The sequence below is a fragment of the Phacochoerus africanus genome, chromosome 9 (genome assembly GCF_016906955.1).
Source record: "Phacochoerus africanus isolate WHEZ1 chromosome 9, ROS_Pafr_v1, whole genome shotgun sequence".
Lineage (NCBI taxonomy): Eukaryota > Metazoa > Chordata > Mammalia > Artiodactyla > Suidae > Phacochoerus > Phacochoerus africanus.
This window is the reverse complement of record NC_062552.1, coordinates 25298153-25317511: the sequence shown is the minus strand read 5'-3', so window position 1 is coordinate 25317511 and position 19359 is coordinate 25298153. Positions and strand designations below refer to the sequence as shown.

Genomic DNA, 19359 nt, shown 5'->3' with positions numbered 1-19359 from the left:
CATATGCCATAGGTATGGCCCTAAAAAGACAAAAAAAAAGTTATAAATATACAAGTAAAAAACAGAATATATTGACGAGCACAAGGAATTATAGCCATTATCTTGCAATAACTTTTAATGGATATAATCTGTAAAAATACTGAATCACTATGCCCTATACCTGAAACTAATATAATATTGTAAATCAACTGTACTTCAATTTAAAAAAGAAACTGCAAATTTTTCAACTGTCCTACTAAATATATTTTTTAAAGTAAGATTTCAGCACTTAAACATTGTTCAACAAGGAGAAATAAAATTACATAAGGAACAAAGAGTTGAACAGGTGAAAGAGGAAAAAGTGGAGAGGAAAGGAACAGGAAGGAAGAATTTCAATGTAAATCTCTAGAACGTGAAAATGAAAGACCAAAATAAGCTCTAAGTCCAAGTCATAATTTCAAATATACACAAAACCTTTGGAATCTATGGGGGAAATTAATTTATTTCATGCATACACTTGGTACAGTAAAGAGACTTTTAACATCTTAGAGTAAGACTGGTTATTTCTCAAGGCAGAAACAGTGGTTAGGGACTGCTGACAATCTCACTAAAACTTCAAAGGGTATATAACTAAGGGAATAAAGTAACTAATACAAAAAGAAGAGTTTTTAAGAGTAAAATCATACAGATTAATAAACCAGAAAAACACAGTGAAATGCCCATAATTATGTCCTGTCACAGCATTCAGAACTTTACAGATCACAATAAGGAACAAAAGGGGAAAATAGAAAAGGTAGAATAACCGTAAAATAGAGAATACTTAAATGCATGAAAACTACTTTGCAGAAGAATTTCATTCTTTTGCAGTCACTGAATATATCTTTCCATAACATTTCTAATAGAACTGTTAGCTTTCCTAGCCATCATTATTCTTGAATTTTCACTGTAGCCTTTCAGTATAAAATGGGAGATACAATTTCCATTTCAAAGACTTAAAAATTAATGTTTCAAAGATTTAGAGGCTTACCCAGCCATAGAGCTAGAAAGAAGTAAAGCTAGGACTCTCTAGTCTTGGGTCTTTAACCTCAAGAGTATTGTACCTTACACCTGGGGAAGAAGGAATGGGGTTGCTTACAGTCCATACTCTCTGAAAGCCTAAATCTAAGTGAGATTATATTTGTCAGTTTTCTATTTCTCCCTTTTTTTCTCCTCTTTTGGCTTTAAACAAAGAACATTTGTTTCTTACAGTTCTTATCAATTTTCATTATAGGTGATATAAAAGGCTTAAAAGCAACTCCAGAACTTTTATGTAAGTTTCCCTTATTTTTCAACTCAGTTCCTTTCTATTTGTTATAAACTGTCTACTATGGGGGAGCTGGAGTGAGAGGGTTGAGGAGACATATAAAGATGGAAGAAATGAGAACAACAGAAAAACTACTCATTATTTTACTGCTCCCCTTTTTCTTCACCACTGTGAAGAATTTGAGGCTGATTTCAAAATTCCTCTAAGTAATTGATGATGATTTTCTTATTTTGCAAAGTAGAAACTCTGTTAATTAAAAAAGTATGAATTACAAGTAAAATAAAATTCTGGGATCGGATGGCGTCATTTGTCAAAAACAAACAAATTAGAAGGATTTATACCAAGAAGACTGTAAAAATTGAGAACAAGAAAAATAACTGCAGAGAGTATAATCTTATTGGTCCCCTACAAAAAGATGGGGGGACTGGATGCTTTCTCACTGTCTTCCATGTAAATCTATTGCGTAGTAAATGCTTGATCTGAAACTCCATGAAATGTATATTCTTCAGTCATGGTCTCTCCAAACATACTTGTTTGTATTTATATTTTAGCAGGCACTGCAGGACCCATAAGTAAGTTACCTTTTTCTGTGCTTTAATTCTTCTGTGTTTTGCATGACTACACTGTTAGAATATGTAAGACACTCCTATCTCTGGATGTTTTTGTGTTTTTTTTTTCCCACTGTACAGCAAGGGGGTCAGGTTATCTTTACATGTGTACATTACATTTTTCCCCCAGATCTGGATGTTTTTAATTCCTCCTGCACAAACTTTCAATTCTTTTCTCCTTCTAATACCTTAACAAGTTAAGTGCTTCTGTGAGGAAGTAATATTTTTAATTTTATCAAAATCTTGAGAGTCAATGGTAGAGGCAAGTGCTAGAAATGTTGGAAGGTCTCTTTCTAGAAATCCCAGTAACACACAGAAGAAGAGGGTAGTCCCCAGTTGGCTGATCTAAGATCTCCACAATTTCATTGATGTTTGTGTGGAATTTATATGCCCTACTATTAACACAGAATAAATCTGGAAGTATTCAAGTAGCATTTTTTTTTTCTTTTAGGACCATACTCGCAGCATATGGAGGTTCCCAGGCTAGGGATCTAATAAGAGCTACAGCTGCTGGCCTACGCCAGAGCCACAACAACGCAGGATCTGAGCGGCCTGTGACCTACACCACAGCTCACAGCAACGCCAGATCTTTAACCCACTGAGCGAGACCAGAGATTGAACCTGCAAACCCATGGCTACTAGTCAGATTTGTTTCCACTGCACCACAGCAGGAACTCCCAGGTAGCATTTTAAATGACATGACCACAAACATTTCTGTCAAAAGCACTGGGAAGGAATAAAGAGTGAGGGATAAATAAGAGGCAATTTATTTTAAAATGAAAAAAAAAGTGAATAGAAACAGTGGTACATAAATGCTCCTTATGACTTTGCTGTTTAAAATGGCTCTGAGGACCTGCATTTGGCATCACCTTGGAGTTTGTGAGAAATGCAGAATCTCAGCCTAACACCCATTTTCAGAGCTACTAAATCAGAATCTGCCTTTCACAAGATCCTTAAGTGATCTGTATGCACATTAAAGTTTAGAACCATTGCTTTACAGAATTTCGACCCCTTTGCACTTAGAAAGGAAATAAAAAGTTAAGTGTACTTGATCTGAATTTAACTAGCTCCACTATCCCTAAAGATTCTCCACACAAAAAGTAGCCTTACAGCCAATGACAAGAAAGATAAAACACAATGAGATTTAATTCATTTCTTAACACATTTCTATCCATCACTCCTGAGGATACTCAGAGCTTGAGCACCTGGTGCAGGGCCAACCCTGAAGGGAAGAGGAAGAAGAATGATTTGAGGGTTAGGGCTCATGGCAAATCATACCCTGTGTCTACTCCTCCTGGAGCATTTATACACATGAAACAAGATTAAAATAATCAAAAGTCAAACTTCAAGAATAAATATTGGGGAGGTGTCACAAAAGTACATGTAGCCTAAGAGGTATAAAGGTTGTGTGTGTGAGAGAGAGAAAGAGAAACAAAGAGAAGGCTAGAATTGCTAAGCATGCATATCTAGTGCATCAATCCCTTTACCCACTAACCATACCTATGAATGGCTTGAGTCTATCTAGAAGTTTCTATTCCCTCTTAGATACTAAGATACTTCAGGCCAAGTTATTCTACTGAATAAGGGAACAAAAGTCACCTACAAGAGACAGAAATTCCCACTGCCTCCTTCAGAAGATGAGGCAAAGGATTCTAGATAAACAAGTTCAAATTAGCCCACTTGGAAGAAAGGCAATTTATAATTAAATAGCCTGTGCAATATACTGAGTTTCAAACAGGACACCCATTGGGGAAGGAAAATTGACTGCTGCATCCCTGCAGCTTCGGCTATCAGATCTCAATAATACTGGGGTCCTCAAGATGGGGAATGAATAATAAACTTTATTTGCTTTTCCAGTGAAGTAGAAATTTTAGTCCTGATGTCTGTATTTGTGATACAGAAATAATTTCAATGCAAACTGTATTCTCCTATGCCAAAGAATTATTCTAATTAGTTCTATCTTATTTTTCCCATATTTTAGCTGGAGCTATTGGACCAATAAGTGAGTTCCTTTTCTGTTTCCTAATTCTGACACTCTTTGGTCTTCTATGCAATAGGGAACCCTCTCCTCCCTCTGGCCATTTCCATTTCTACAACTCTAGGCCTTCCCAATCATGCTTCTTGACTTAATTTGAATCTCCTGACACCTCCCGATGCCCAAGCCATCAGAAATAGATACCCAGAACTGTCACTGAGTTTAAGACAAGGAAAATCAAAATAATTCATATTTAAAATAATGGCCAGGAAAAATTCTCTGAGCTATGATAAAAATAATCAAAACAGCTATTTATGGATTTTCCCTAAATTGAGGGAAGAGCTACAAGAAAAACAGGTAGTTTTAGGAGAAGGCAAAAGATTAAACATGATCAAGAAAAATGAGGAAGTGGAAATGAAAAAAAAATAAGGGAACTGACATCTACCTATTCCTAAAGAGTTTCATAGGTGGACAGAGAAAGGGAAAGAGAGGAAGGATGAAAGCAAAGGAGAAGAGCTACAAATCTTCAGCCTATGTTCTCTATGTCCTCTTCTGCCATAGATTTCTCACTTAAGATAAATGCTGAATGACTTGATGTGGTGGGTGGGTTATGAGTCTTCCATGTTAAAATTACCTATAGAGCTGCAGTAATAGTCTTCCCTCTGGTTGAGTTGCTTCACAGATTCTTTAAAAAGAATACTGATGGCATAAGAATACAGTTAATAGCAAACCACACTGTTTTTCCTCCTCTTTGTATTTCAGTGCAATTCACAGCACCTATTCGTAAGTATTGAATTTGTTTTTCTACTCTGGCTCCTTTTATTTCTGACCTATGGGTCTTAAGGACCAATCTGCCCTGTCTTCTTAACGCCATGTTTCTCAACTCCCCAGGCATTTCTACTACACACTTTTCAAAGAAGCTCTGCATAAAGTAGAAAGACTAAAAACTCTATGGGATAACTTAAGAAAATAGAAAAGAAAATGGGAATTCCCATTGTGGCTCAGTGGTTAACAAACCTGATTAGTAACCATGAGGTTGCAGGTTTGATTCCTGGCCTTGCTCGGTAGGTTAAGGATCTGGTGTTGCTGTGAGCTGTGGTGTAGGCTGCAGACGTGGCTCAGATCCAGCATTGCTGTGGCTGTGGTGTAGGCCAGTGGCTACAGCTCCGATTAGACCCCTAGCCTGGGAATCTCCATATGCCGCAGGTGCGGCCCTCAAGACAAAAAAAGAAAAAGAAAAAAGAAAGAAAAGAAAAGAAAAGAAAATGGTCTTTCTAGAAACAGTCTTAATGCTATCAGCAAGAGAAGGCTCGCTTTTCAAATAACAATACGTCCCTAGTGGAATGAAGGAAAAAAAGAAAAATATAAGAAGAAAATATAAACAATAGGAAGTCTGTCCAAGGATTTCCCTTAAAGCAACCTTTGATCTTCCTAAGGTTTTCATTTATGACACTGCCTCTAGAGTGTTGGAGAATGAGTATTTCCTTTACAGTGGTGAAACATAATTACATCTCTCTCACTCTCCCTCTCTGTCTGTCTCTCTCCTTCTCAGCTGGAGCTACGGGACCTATCAGTAAGTTTGGTGTCTAATTTTCCACTGTGGAGGATTTTAATTTCCTGCAGTATATTAAGAATCCTTCCCAGGATTCCATCTTGGGATTTCAGGGATTGGCGGTCCAGATTTTCTTGACCTTTCAGTTTTTTTCTACCTAGCATTCCACAAGTCATCAATGATCCTGTGAATGTACATTCCATTGCTAAATAGAAACTATAGAGGACAAACACTTATAGAAGGTTTCCATTGCTTCCAACATCACACAAATGACTTTTAAAACCAGAGTAAGATGGAAAGAAGTGAAAATATAGGAGAAAGGAAGAAAATTAAGTTTAAATTTAGGAAAAGGATTTTTCTAATCCTCTACAGGGGTTTTAATGAACCAACAGGGTAATCTCTACTTAGTACCTTTGCTAATTACCCTCTCAGTGGATCCATTAGATAAGGAGACCCTTATATGTATCATATTGTCTTAATATCCCAGCAAGAAAGTCAACATCCCCACTACCCAACTGCAGTTGACTCGAAGTTTAGTGGTGCATAGTCTTACTAGGAAAAGCAAATAAATGAGAACTATAGTCTCTAGAACCTGAAAGCACCTAATGATTTCTTTCACTGATTTCTCTTTTATTTTTTTTATTTTTATTCTTTTACTGATTTCTCTTTTATTTTTTTAGAGCTCTCTCAAAAAACCATTGGTAAGTCACCAAGTCTCAAATTATAGTGCCTTTTGGTCCTTTACAATGCTTACAACATCAGTCTGTCTTTATTTCAATGACTCATGCCCATAGACTCCAGTATCAAATGTTTCTGCTGCCTCATAATCCCACTCAGAATTCCTAGAGGTTGGATTCACCCAGGTTCTGCAATAAAAAGATATTAACTATGAAGCTGAAATAAAAAGTGAAAAAAATACTCTCCTAGAGTGGGTTCCTTCTGAGCTCTTCCCACTCAAATATATAATCTAGTTTCAAAGGCCCAATATGTAATAGAAATTTTCTGTGCAAATAAATTTTAAATATTAGATTATCTTCATTTTGTAAAATAATGCAAAATTTAAGTTTCTTTTAATTTCTCATTGTTTTGAAAAGTACTCTCCAGGACAAATTAGGTTCTATTTTCACCAACTTTTAGAAACTTGCCCTATTGTATTTTTCCATAGAAACATTATGAATAATGGTTAGGTTCCAAGATACCTTTGTCCATAATTTCATGTTTATAAAACTAAGAACAAACAGTCATAGCTTCATACAGTGGATTATAGTGTTCCTAGCAAAAACTGAGAATTTTTTTTAAATTATAAAACTAAAGAAATATGATTTGAAATTTCCCTATATACATCTGACAGAATGAATATGAGTCCTATATTTGTACCTAGTCACATTCATTGAATGATTACTATAATTCTTTACAGTTTTTCTAAATCTCACATGCATTATTTTTTTGGATATACAGAACATTCCAATAGCAGTAAGTAAAGCAGATATTATATAGCCATCTTTAGGGATGAGGAAACTGAGGCTCAAAGAGTCATTTCCAAAAAAAAAAATAAGAGAAGTGCTTAGTTAATAATGAAGTTAGAACTGAAGTTTTCCTGACTTTTAGTCAACTTTTTTAAAAAGTTATACTGGGGAGTTCCCATCGTGGCTCAGTTGTTAACAAACCCAACTAGGAACCATGAAGTTGCGGGTTTGATCCCTAGTCTCACTCAGTGGGTTGAGGATCCGGCATCGCCGTGAGCTATGGTGTAGGTTGCAGATGCAGCTCAGATCCATGGCTGTGGCATAAGCCAGCAACTACAGCTCCAATTAGACCCCTAGCCTGGGAACCTCCATATGCCATGGGTGCAACGCTAAAAAGACAAAAGACAAAAAAATAAATAAATAAAAAATAAAAAGTTATATTGAAATATAGTTTATTTACAGTGTAATAATTTTTGCTATACAACAAAGTGATTCAGTTATTTATATATATATACACACATCCATTATTTTTCAGATTCTTTTCCCATAGAGATTATCAGAGACTATTGGGTAGAGTTGCCTGTGCTATACAGCAGGTCCCCTGTTAGCCAACCATTCTATACACCACCGAGTCCATATACCAATCCCAAACCCCCAATCCATCCCCTCCCTCAACCTGTCCTCTTTGGTAACCATAAGTTGTTTCTCAATGTTTGTTAGTCTGTTTTGGGTTCTGCAAATAAGTTCATTTGTGTCCTTTTTTTATCTTTTTTTTTTTTTGCTTTTTTTTAGGGCCACACCCATGGCACATGGAGGTTCCCAGGCTAGGGGTCTAATCGGAGCCACAGCTGCTGGCCTACAGCACAGCCACAGCAACGCAGGATCCAAGCTGCATCTACGACCTACACCCCAGCTCAAGGCAATGCCACATCCTTAACCCACTGAGCAAGGTCAGGGATCGAACCCACAACCTCATGGTTCCTAGTCGGATTCATTTTCCCTGCACCACGACAGGAACTCCTGTATCCTTTTTTTAGATTCCATGTATAAGTGATATCATATGATGTTTGTCTTTCTCTATCTGACTTACTTCACCTAGTATGATAATCTCTAGGTCCATCCATGTTGCTGCAAATGGCATTATTTTATTATTTTGTATGGCTCAGTGATTTAATTGATTTCTTTCCACTACCATATTGGGTGTTAAAATGGGTTATTAACAATGAATAAAATGAACTTCTAATGTTATAATTCAGGGTTGACAAAAAGGCCTCTAGGAAAGGAGGTAAAAGTACAATAATTGTAAACAGTAAAAGAGAGAGAACGAAGATATGAATCAAAAAGAGGGAAAAAATATAGGAAGAAAAGTGGAAGAAGAAAGATTAAGTAAATTGGCAGACTGGAGAAGAAAGTATAAATGAATAAAGCTGGTAAAGAGAAGAAAAGGAAGGGTACAACAAGCCACAAATTTAAAAGTGGAAAAGTGGGGAGAAAACATGGGAAAACTAAAGAAACCAAATAAAATTGAAATGATCATCTGTCCAAGGATTTAGTGCCTTATACCAGGAAGGCAGGTGTCCTAGGAGTCCTACTCCAGGATCAAGGGCTCTTTTTTCTAGGTCAGTCAAAGCAAATATTAAATTACTTTTGCAAAATACCTGAATGTTTAGCTTGTCTATAGCTCATAGTCCAGGATATCCAGAACTGGTAAGCCTCTTCCCAGCTTTTTTACACAGAAGGAAAAAAAAATAAAGCTATAGGTTTAGGGCTTATGGGTCAGAACTGGAATATCTCCCATCATTAGTGCCATGAAGGGAGGGGTTATGGAGAAGAGAGATATTTCAATACCCACTGGGAGGAGGAGTGGTCTTTTCAGATTCAATTATGCAGACTCACAATATTACCACAGTCTTCACCTGGCACCAGTAGGACCTGAAGCAGAAAGCACAGTTTGCCAGCAGGGCAGCATCAGCCATCCCTCTTCTGAGGCAGTAGTCCTGACAGTGGTCTATGCATGTGTCAATAGACCCATCCAGGAACTATTCCCTTTGGCCTCCCATAGGCTGAGTATGGAAGCTACCCTGACTTAGAAACCCCAGGAGCCAAAATCTCCCCTAAGAACTCTCTACATATAACCTAAATGGATCCCATAAGGACATGCCCAAATACATGGTCACTACATTCAAGGAAGCCCAAAGCTATGGCTTTCTAATAGATATTTATCATTCTCCCAGGAGTTCTTTATTGGCCTAGCAGTTAAGAATCCAGTGTTGTCACTGCAGTGGCTCAGGTTATTAATGTGGCTTGGGTTCAGTCCCTGGCCCAGGAATTCTTGTATGCTGTGAGTGCAGCCAATTAAATAAATAAATAAATATAGTTCTCCCAGTTCAAGTGCAGTTTACTGTTCAAGGACCATCCTTATGTAAAAAGAATGTTGCCAAGTAATATAAAAATTTACAATATTTATCAGGTTACTAAAGGATCAGAGCTAGAAAATCAACTGGAGATCAAATTCTCATTAAAAACTGAGGGCTTTCTTGACCCTTTGCCCACAGACACTAAAACTAATCACACAGTATTTGACTATCTCTCAGTCCTCAATAAACTGGAAGCTGTGAGGAGACTAGATCCATACCTTCCTACCCTTATACCTACCCCTAGACCATACTGTTTGGTCAGAAGTATTTTAGTACAGGATGATCCCTTTAAAAAGTAGTATCTTCCTGTTACTGACAGGAAAGACAAGTACAAAGTTTCACTGTTCTCTGATATCTCCTAGGATGACAATGATCCTAGAGAGATTCTCACTCAAGCTGAAGTATTACAGTATATTTTAATATCCTTTTTGCTCTATAGTTAACATAGCTCCCTGATGTTCTCATTACTGATATAACTTCTCTCTTACTCTACCTCCCAAAGTCCCATCTCTAGAATAAAATTAGTAAAAATTCTTCATCTGAACACCCATACTAATATATCAATTTGGATTTCTTTTTAGTACAAACTCCAGGACCTATTGGTAAGTCATCTGTGTGTTTATCAACTCTTTTATATTACACAAATTTATAACAGTGGTAATAGTGATAATTCTAATAGTGATCATTGTGGTTTGTCAATAATCATTAGAAGACTGTTCCAAAGCAAAGATGTAACAGAAAAAATGTGGGGGAGGATACAATAAATGTGTAAGAAAATAAGGGAAAGATGTCTGAGAGAGTGAAAAAAAAATTATGTGAAGGAAAGAAGATAAGGGAAAATGGCGGGAAAAGAATACATTTAAGATTTCGCCTTGAACACGTGTAGTGGACTACAACAATGAAATGGTTATCTTTCCAACTAAAACAGGGTTACAAGTCTCCTAGAGGAAGATCTGATCCTTAGAGTCCAGGAGTAATGCAGTTAAAAATATCTAATTCTGAGGTTGGGATTCAGTAATTCCTGGGAAACATTTTCACTGCTCTCCTTTGAGAAAAAAAAAATCAATAGTACATGTTCTTTTCATGTTCAACAACCAGAGTAATTTAACTTTATTTCTATTTTTAGTACAATATCCTGGATCCAGTGGTAAGTCCCTTATCTGTTTCTTTCCTCTGGTGTTCTTTGATTGCCTATAATGTCTAGAGGGCCTATTCCCTGTCTTAAATGTATCTATTGCCATAAGGATGGTGGCAGTTTTTTGGTTTTTGTTTTTTGTACTTTAGGGCCACACCCATGGCATATGGAGTTTCCCAGGCTAGGGGTCTAATTGGAGCTATAGCTGCCAGCTCTGGTGTTGCCAGAGCCACAGCAACACCAGATCCAAGCCACGTCTGCAACCTACAGCACAGCTCACGGCAACGCCGGGTCCTTAACCCACTGAGCAAGGCCAGGGATCAAATCCACGACCTCATGGTTCCTAGTCGGATTCGTTAACCACCGAGCCACAACAGGAACTCCAGGATGGTAGTTTTAGACATGTAGTCATACTTCTCAGTTTCTACCTGCTGAGAATTTTTCCAGGGTTATTTTATATAGAAAAACAGTATGAAAATTCCTCAGTAATGTTCATAATGACTTATATGAAAATATATAAAATTTTCTAATGTAACAGAGAAAGAAAAATAAGGCTAACTTTCCAGTTCTGAAGTGCTTTGTAGTTAATAAAGGCCCTACTCAAAGATAATGGGAACAATGAAGGGAAAATGAGAAAAGGAAGGCAAAATTTTAAAATAAATGTAAAAGAAGGGAAAAAAACAAATTTAAATATTCCAAAGTTTTACCAGGTTTCTTCCAGTTTCCTGGGGGAAGTCTACCAAGGAATACTCTCAAGATCTAGTCTGCCTGAGTTCCCCAGTCTTTTCTCCCAAGTTCTTTCTTCACATCCCAACCTGCCCTCTCACCTCAAACAACTAAAAACACACATATGCTTTAGGGAACAGGATATGACGTAGTTGGGCTGCAGTTACAGAAACTGACAGACTTATCAGGCAACTACAACCACGAGTAGAAGAAAGTGGAAGGTAGGTTTGAACTGTGACTAGGGAGGGCAAGGCCAATGTCAAAATCTATAGCCAAGACATGGAATCAACCCAAATGTCCACTGACAGATTGGATCAGGAAGATGTGGTATATATACACAATGGAATACTACTCAGCCATAAAAAAGAACAAAATAATGCCACCATTTGCAGCGGCATGGATGAAACTAGAGAACTCATCCTGAATGAAGTAAGTCAGAAAGAGAAAGAAAAATACCATATGATATCACTTATATCTGGAATCTAACCTATGACACAAAGGAACCTTTTTCCACAGAAAAGAAAATCATGGACTTGGAGAATAGACTTATGGTTGCCAAAGGGGAAGGGGAGGGACTGGGAGCTTGGGGTAAACAGATGCAGAATGTGTGTGAAGGCACTTCCTAAGTTGTAAAGTGCTCAAACCATGTGTTGGAATTATTAATAAAATGAAAGCTGAATTGTTTTTAAAAAAAAAAAAATCTGGAGTGTGGAGTTCCCCTTGTGGTGCAATGGAAACGAATCTGATTAGTAACCATGAGATTATGGGTTTGACCCTGACCTTGCTCAGTGGGTTAAGGATCCAGCGTTGCCGTGAGTTGTGGTGTAAGTCGCAGACTCAGCCCGGATCCTGTGTTGCTGTGGCTGTGGTGTAGGCTGGCAGCTGTAGCTCCAATTCAACCCCTAGCCTAGGAATCTCCATATGCTGCAGGTATGGCCCTAAAAAGAAAAAAAAAAATCTAGAGTGTCAAAACCAATCCCATGTTGAAAATTGAGTCTACAAATTAAGCAATAGCATCCCAAAGTTTAAGCCAAATAAGAGGAAAACAGAAGGCAAGCCAGGAGTACTCAGACACTCCTTCAACTAGCTGAGCTCCTACCACATAACAGAAACCGAGCTGAGCAATGGGTATAAAGTTATGAATAAGAGAGAGAAAGATGTGGTTGATCTCTGGTGCTGTGGAGTTTATAGGCCTGTAAGATAGCTTAGAAAAAGTAACTCAAAATGTGGAGATGGCAGGCAGCCTCCCACACAATCATACTATGCCCCCTGAAACTGGATGGTGCCTGCCCTAAATGCTGATTCTAAATATGCTTCTTGTTGTGGATGGATATGAGCCATCAGTTAGTAACTATTCCCCTAAATCACGTCTGCCTTTTTAAGTACTTTTGATTATCACCAAGACTTAAAAGTTCTCATTATTCTTATAAGGGAAAAGCTGTAAATTAATTCACCTCAGAGGATCTCACTGTGGCTGAAGGAAGGGGTCCATCTGGCCCAAACTCCCATAATAGTCACCATGTGCCAGAGAATCTATATAGACACGTGGGTTCCCTTCTCCTTCTTTTCTTCCCTGCTTAATTCCCTCTCCCCTATGTGTAAACACCTTTAAATATATAGTAATATATAAATGAATTATATTGATATATTTATTCCTTCCTAACTTTCCCCTAAATTACAGGTGATTTGAAAAAAATTATAAAATTCACTGATTAATTTTTTCATTAACAAAAATAAGTGCTCCAAATGGGACTACTAAAGAGGAGTGGGAAGAAAACTTTTTAAATCAATTAAAATGATAGGTAGAAAAGAGACTAGTGAAAACAAATATTGCAAAAGTACATAGAGTACAAATTTAAGACCTTACAAACTTCTAGAAATGTTTCAAACATTTACTAGACCTGAAAGGAATGGAAAGGATGGCCTCTCTTCTGCCCCAAACAGAGGATGCAGCCCTGAGGATACAAAGCACGGGGGTGGGTGCTTAAGCCCAGACAGTGCACTGAGCTAACAGGAAGGTTTCAGAGGCCCCTTCATCCTCTACTGTTACTCTTTTTAAGCCCTCTTGGTTCTGTAACACTGATTCCTCCTTTTTTTCCTTCCATTTTTCCACTAGCTGAAACTTCAGAAATGATCAGTAAGTTCCATGCCTATTGTTACACAATAGCTACCTTCAGCTTCCTGCAAGGTCTGGGTAGAGAAATTTATGCTTCCCTGGCTTTTGCTTATTCCACTATTTAGTTGCACCTCCCCCCAAGAATAAATGAATAAATAAATGAATAAATGAAGGGAATACAAACCCCACTTTATAATCCAAAATATATAGTGTACTGTATATTATATATAAATATATATAAGATATACATATATTACATTATATTTTAAATCAGAAGAAACTATCTGAAGTTTATTGTGACTTGTCAGCAAAGGAGGGAGTATATTTATGTGAGTGAATGAGACCTTATGCCAGATAGTAGAAATAAGGAGGAGAAAAGTGAAGGCATCACAGTTTAAATTACCAACTCCCAGTAAGATTTTAAGCAGTTGACCAGCCACTGCAAAAAGGGAAGCGATAGATCATCTTTTTCCTGCAGCCTCCCAGACCAAGCAGGAGGCAGAATCCCACAAGGCATGACATGGCAATTGTATTCCCCACCACAGTGCACTAGAACACCTACAAGGGTTTGATTCTTCTCCATGGATATTTCTGATAATCTCTCTCAGAACAGTAGCTGGAAAACTAGTTCTTATTTCACCAGACTTTCCACACTGATTTCTCTTTGTTTTTCAGCTACAGGATCATCCAGTAAGTTTGCCTATCTCAGTTTGCAATGGCACTCAATTGTCTCCAGCAGTATCTAACAGATCTACTTGAACCAAAATTTATCCATCTCTATTGGGATTGCAATAGCTGAAAGCTCCTATTTCCTTGACCCCTTATTTTTCCATTACTTTCCACTAGAATTCCACTAGGTTATATAAGTTTCTAAAATCTTCAGTGAGTCACGTGAAAATTAAAGAGCAAGGAAAAAAGGTTCTCCATGGATCTATAGATTGTCAATTAGGGACTTTCTGTACAAAAGGGAAAAATGAACAGGAGAAAAAGATATAAATAAAATTGCTGTTTCCCACCAGGGCCATCTATACAAATTAAAAGTAGTAAGCTATTTGTCTTTCTACTGTACACTTAACAAAATCCAACAGCAATGTCTACTGGAACTTGAGTTCTAGTACAGGAATTTGAAACTCATTTTTCCCTTTTGCTTCTCTATTAACCAGTGTCCCACCAGTTGATTATAAGTTTTCTGGAAAGTTCAAATATCTATGAGCAGAAAAACTTTTTTTTTTTTGTCTTTTTGCTATTTCTTGGGCCACTCCCGCAGCATATGGAGGTTCCCAGGCTAGGGGTCGAATCGGAGCTGTAGCCACCGGCCTACGCCAGAGCCACAGCAACGCGGGATCCGAGCAGCGTCTGCAACCTACACCACAGCTCACGGCAATGCCGGATCATTAACCCACTGAGCAAGAGCAGGGATCGAACCTGCAACCTCATGGTTCCTAGTTGGATTCGTTAACCACTGAACCACAACAGGAACTCCCAGAAAAGCTTTTCACGCAGCTATATTACTAGGAAATTTACCAATAGAAAAAATGAATAGAAGAGTAAACATGAAGAGGAGAATAAAAAAATTCCTGTTTGCTTTTCAGTGGGATCAACTCCTCACGCAATCAGTAAGTCTGTGTATTCATTTGATTGTCTGCCATAGGATTTAGCTGATTTCTGTGAGGTCCAAAATTCTTTATTTGCCCATATTGGGATACAGAGGGCCTGAGATACAGCTCTACCTCTTGCTACCAAATTATCAAAATCCCTCCAGGTTATTAATGATGTATTGGAAAGTTCTGACACTACTAATTACATAAATATGAAGAGGGGAGAAAAAAGTTTTGCTTAGACCAGCAAGAGACTATCTACAGAAAAGGAAAAAGTGATGGGAGAGAAAGGAGAGGATAAGAAGTTTCTAACACAATTTTCATTTAGACCTCCTACCCTACCTAATCTGTTTCTCCACATTTGAACTCCAAGATACCTTTGGAGAAAAATTCCCCTGACTATATAAGAATTTTAGGGGCTAGAAGTTCCTATTTCCCTGCATTCACATTGCCGATAATCCTTTCAGCTTTTTAATAATTTTGTGGGAAAAAAAACAAATTCTACTGATTTACATAAAAAAGAGCAGAGAGGGAAGTTTCCCAGCAGTTAAAGATGACATATTACAAAGGACTTTTCAAACTGGAAAACAAAGTGAATGGAGGCAAAGGGAAGAAAAATAACAACTTCCTCTGTTCTGTTTTCCAGCTGGATCATTTCCACAAGCCCTCAGTAAGTCATTTCATGTTTCTTCTACTGTGGGGTCCTATTACCTCTCTTTTCCTCAGCTGTGCTGGGATTTCTGGGCATGGAGTACATGCTTCCTTAACCACTTTACCTTCCCGTGGTCAAAATTCAATTTTTTTTTTGGAAGGTTCAAATCCCACTGACTTAAAAATAAAGTCCAAAGGTAACATTTTTTTCTTATTGTTATAATGGCCTACCAAGAAGGAACTTTCTAAAAAGCAGAGGGAAATATAGTGGCAGAGAAAAGGGTTGTGAAGATATTTTTCTGTCTTTCAGATGCTCCACCTTCAACGCCCAAAGGTAAGTTTAGCCTGTTTTTCAACTGTTTTCTGTTGTTGTTGTTACTGTTCTCTGCAAAGCCAAGGGAACTGTCCCTGCTATTCTCATTTATAACTCTTGTGTAGCAACCTGAGATTCACAGCTCTCAAATCCCTTTGCCTTCCGGTCACCAAGCTTCTCTCCCTGTGAAGCCAACTTACATTTACTTAATTGCAAACATATATTTACTTTGCATCTCCTATGTGATAAGAACTATATAAATGTTTTAAGTTATGCCATTTAATCCCCAATATGACTTCACTGACTTTTTGGTAAAGGATAAGAAACTGAGACCACATCCTTGCCCAAGAATACAAAGTCATGAGCAGAGAGGATTAGATGGCAGAATAGAAGGACTGGAGCTCAACTTCTCTCCTAAAAACAACAAGATTCACAACTAAAGCCTGAGCAATCTCCACCCAAATGGACCGGAAACCTTAAAAAAGATACCCTACTCCTGAAGAAAAAGAGGAGGACACATCAAGAGGTAGAAGGGGCGATTTCATGATATAAACAACCCCACACCTCCAGAGTGGGAAGCTCCACAGACTGAAAACTAACTGGTTCACAGACTCACCTACAGGAGTGAGCCCCACATCAAACCCTCGAATGTGGGGATCCGGCACTGGGAGAAAGAGCCCCTGGAGCATCTGGCATTGAAGGCCAGTGGGGCTTGTGTGCAGGAGATCCACACGACTGGGGGAAACGGAGACCCCATTCTTAAAAGGTGCACACAGACTTTTACGTGCACTGGGTCCCAGGGCAAAGCAAAGTCTCCATAGGAATCTGGGTCAAACCTGACTGCAGTTCTTGGAGGACATCCTGGGAAAGCAAGGGTGAATGTGGCTTCTTGTGGGGAAAGGACATTGGAAGCAAAGCTCTTGGGAATATTCATCAGTGTGCCTTTCTCTGGAGGTGGCCATTTTGGGAAAATCTGGCCCTGCCCATCAGTCAGCACTGAGAAGCCCCAGGCCAAACAACAATCCAGGTGGGATGATAGCCCCGCCCATCAGTAAACAGGCTGCCCAAAGACCCCCCAGGCACACAGCCACCTCTAATCTCATCCAGAGACAAAGCCCCACCCACCAGAGGGATAGGAATCAGCAGACACCAGAAGTAAAAGAGGCTACAACTCTATTATCTATAAAAAGGTCACCACACCAACAGCCTATAAAAATGAAAAGGCAGAGAACTATAACTCAGATGAGGGAGAAAGGAAAAACCCCAGAAAATCAGCTAAGTGATCAGGAGATTCTCAGCCTCCAGGAAAAAAGCTTTAGACTGTTGATGCTGAAGATGATGCAAGACATTGGAAATAAACTGGAGGCAAAGATGGATAACTTACAGGAAACACTGAGCAAAGAGATACAAGATATAAAACTTAAGCAAGAAGAGATGCAAAATACAATAACTGAAATAAAAGATTCATTAGAAGCCACCCACAGCAGAATACAGGAGGCAGAAGAACGAATAAGTGAGGTGGAGGACAGATTAGTAGAAATCATGGATGCAGAACAGAAGAGAGAAAAAAGATTGAAAACAAATGAAGAGAGTCTCAGAGAACTCTGGGACAATGTTAAATGCACCAACATCCATATTAGAGGGGTGCCAGAAGGAGAAGAGAGAGAGAAGGAGACAGAAAAAACATTCCAAGAGATAATAGCCAAAAACTTCCCTAACATGGGAAAGGAACCACTCACTCAAATCCAGGAAGCACAACGAGTACCATGTAAAATACACCCAAGGAGGAATACACCGAGACACATATTAATCAAACTGACCAAAATTAAAGACAAAGAGAAAATCTTGAAAGCAGCTAGGGAAAAGAAATACATAACATACAAGGGAACCCCAATAAGGTTATCCGCAGATTTTTCAGCAGCAACTCTGCAGGCCAGAAGGGAGTGGCATGATATACTTCACGTGATGAAAGGAAAAAACCTCCAACCAAGATTGCTGTATCCAGCAAGGCTCTCATTCAGATTTGAAGGAGAAATCAAAACCTTCACAGATACGCAAAAGCTGAGAGGATTCAGCAGCACTAAACCAGCCTTACAACAAATACTAAAGGAACTTCTCTAGGCAGAAAAGAAAAGACAGCAACAGGAAACAAAATTCCACAAATGACAAGGCTCACCAGTGAAGGTATATATACAGTAAAGATACGAAATCATCCATGCACAATTATACCACCAAAATCAGAAAAATCATGAGAAGAGGTGAGTACAAATGCAGGACACTGGAGATGAACTAGCAATTAAGAGAACAACAACTTAAAACAATCTCATAGACATATAGACTCATATCAAAACTTCAGAATAACTGCAAACCAAAAATCTACAATTGATACACTAACAAGGAATCTCTGGAGAAGAAATATATCTCATAGTAAAAAAGTGCATAATCCACCATGAAGGGGGTCATTTGACATCATTCTTGGAATGCTGAAGTCTTCTTAGATCTGATTCTGATTTCCTCTCCATCAAAGAATTTATGACAATTATAATTAAATAATGCAACTGTACAATTAAATAATACAGTTCTACAATTGTATTATTAATAACCATTTCTCTCCATGGTACAATGTAAGGTCTACAATGTCTTGCTTATCACATTACCGAGAATGGTGTAATGCCTATATTGAAGGAATCAATAAGATGTAACAAATTGTGAGGACATATTTATATAGTTACACTGTTTTTTAACCAATTTGTGCATTTTATATTTTACTTATTTTCAGAGGGTGTATTATTTTTGTTATTCTTACCAGTTAAGTTATTCTTTTTATTATGCTATATAAAACATTTAATGGTATATAAGGCTTCCTTCTTTATAAATTTTACTTGCACAATATACACAATTTTAATACAGTGCTAATTTTTAAAGAAAAATTGAAATGTAATAGATAATACTAAATAGTAAAGATGAAAGCCATACAAAATAGAATAGAATAAATTTCCTATTTGTCTCAGCATATTTTCCATTCCACTTCTCCAGAGGGAGTCACTTAATCTGTTTCTTAAGATCCATGATATAATAATCTGTGTGAATGTAACTGTGTTTAAATATGTGTATTTTATTCCGTAAAAAAAATAAAAATAAAATTTCAAAAAAAATAAAATACAATAAAAAAAGAATACAAAGCCATAAAATCTTCATTTAAACACAGAGCTATGTGGCAAACTTCTCCCCTACACAAATATACCTCCTTAAAAAGAAACGTGTTCTTTTCAAATAGATATACACTGATATCTAATTTGTTTTTTGTAGGTCTGCCTCTGGCACCCATAAGTAAGTATTACATCTGTTTCTCTACTTTGGTTCTCCCTGGTCTTTTTCAAAGTCTGAGAGACTTTGTTCTGTTAAAATGATTTAACTTTCTCTTTGCTCTCTTGCTTCCTTATTACTCAGCTTCCTCTACATTATAGATAATTTAAGACAATACTGATGAGAAGGAGTAAAAAAAAGCATTTGTCAACAA

At 37.7% G+C, this 19359-nt stretch overlaps 1 protein-coding gene across 1 annotated transcript in view; it reads left to right on the top strand.

Moving 5' to 3' along the window:
* The window catches only part of TSBP1 (testis expressed basic protein 1), a 96123-nt gene that overhangs the window by 53336 nt on the left and 23428 nt on the right, over positions 1–19359 (top strand). Inside the window, exons 9-13 of the mRNA XM_047797442.1 lie at positions 4628–4648; positions 5418–5438; positions 6098–6118; positions 9882–9902; positions 15837–15860. Of these exons, the coding sequence (XP_047653398.1) occupies positions 4628–4648; positions 5418–5438; positions 6098–6118; positions 9882–9902; positions 15837–15860 (108 nt within the window). The remainder of the gene's footprint in view (positions 1–4627; positions 4649–5417; positions 5439–6097; positions 6119–9881; positions 9903–15836; positions 15861–19359) is intronic.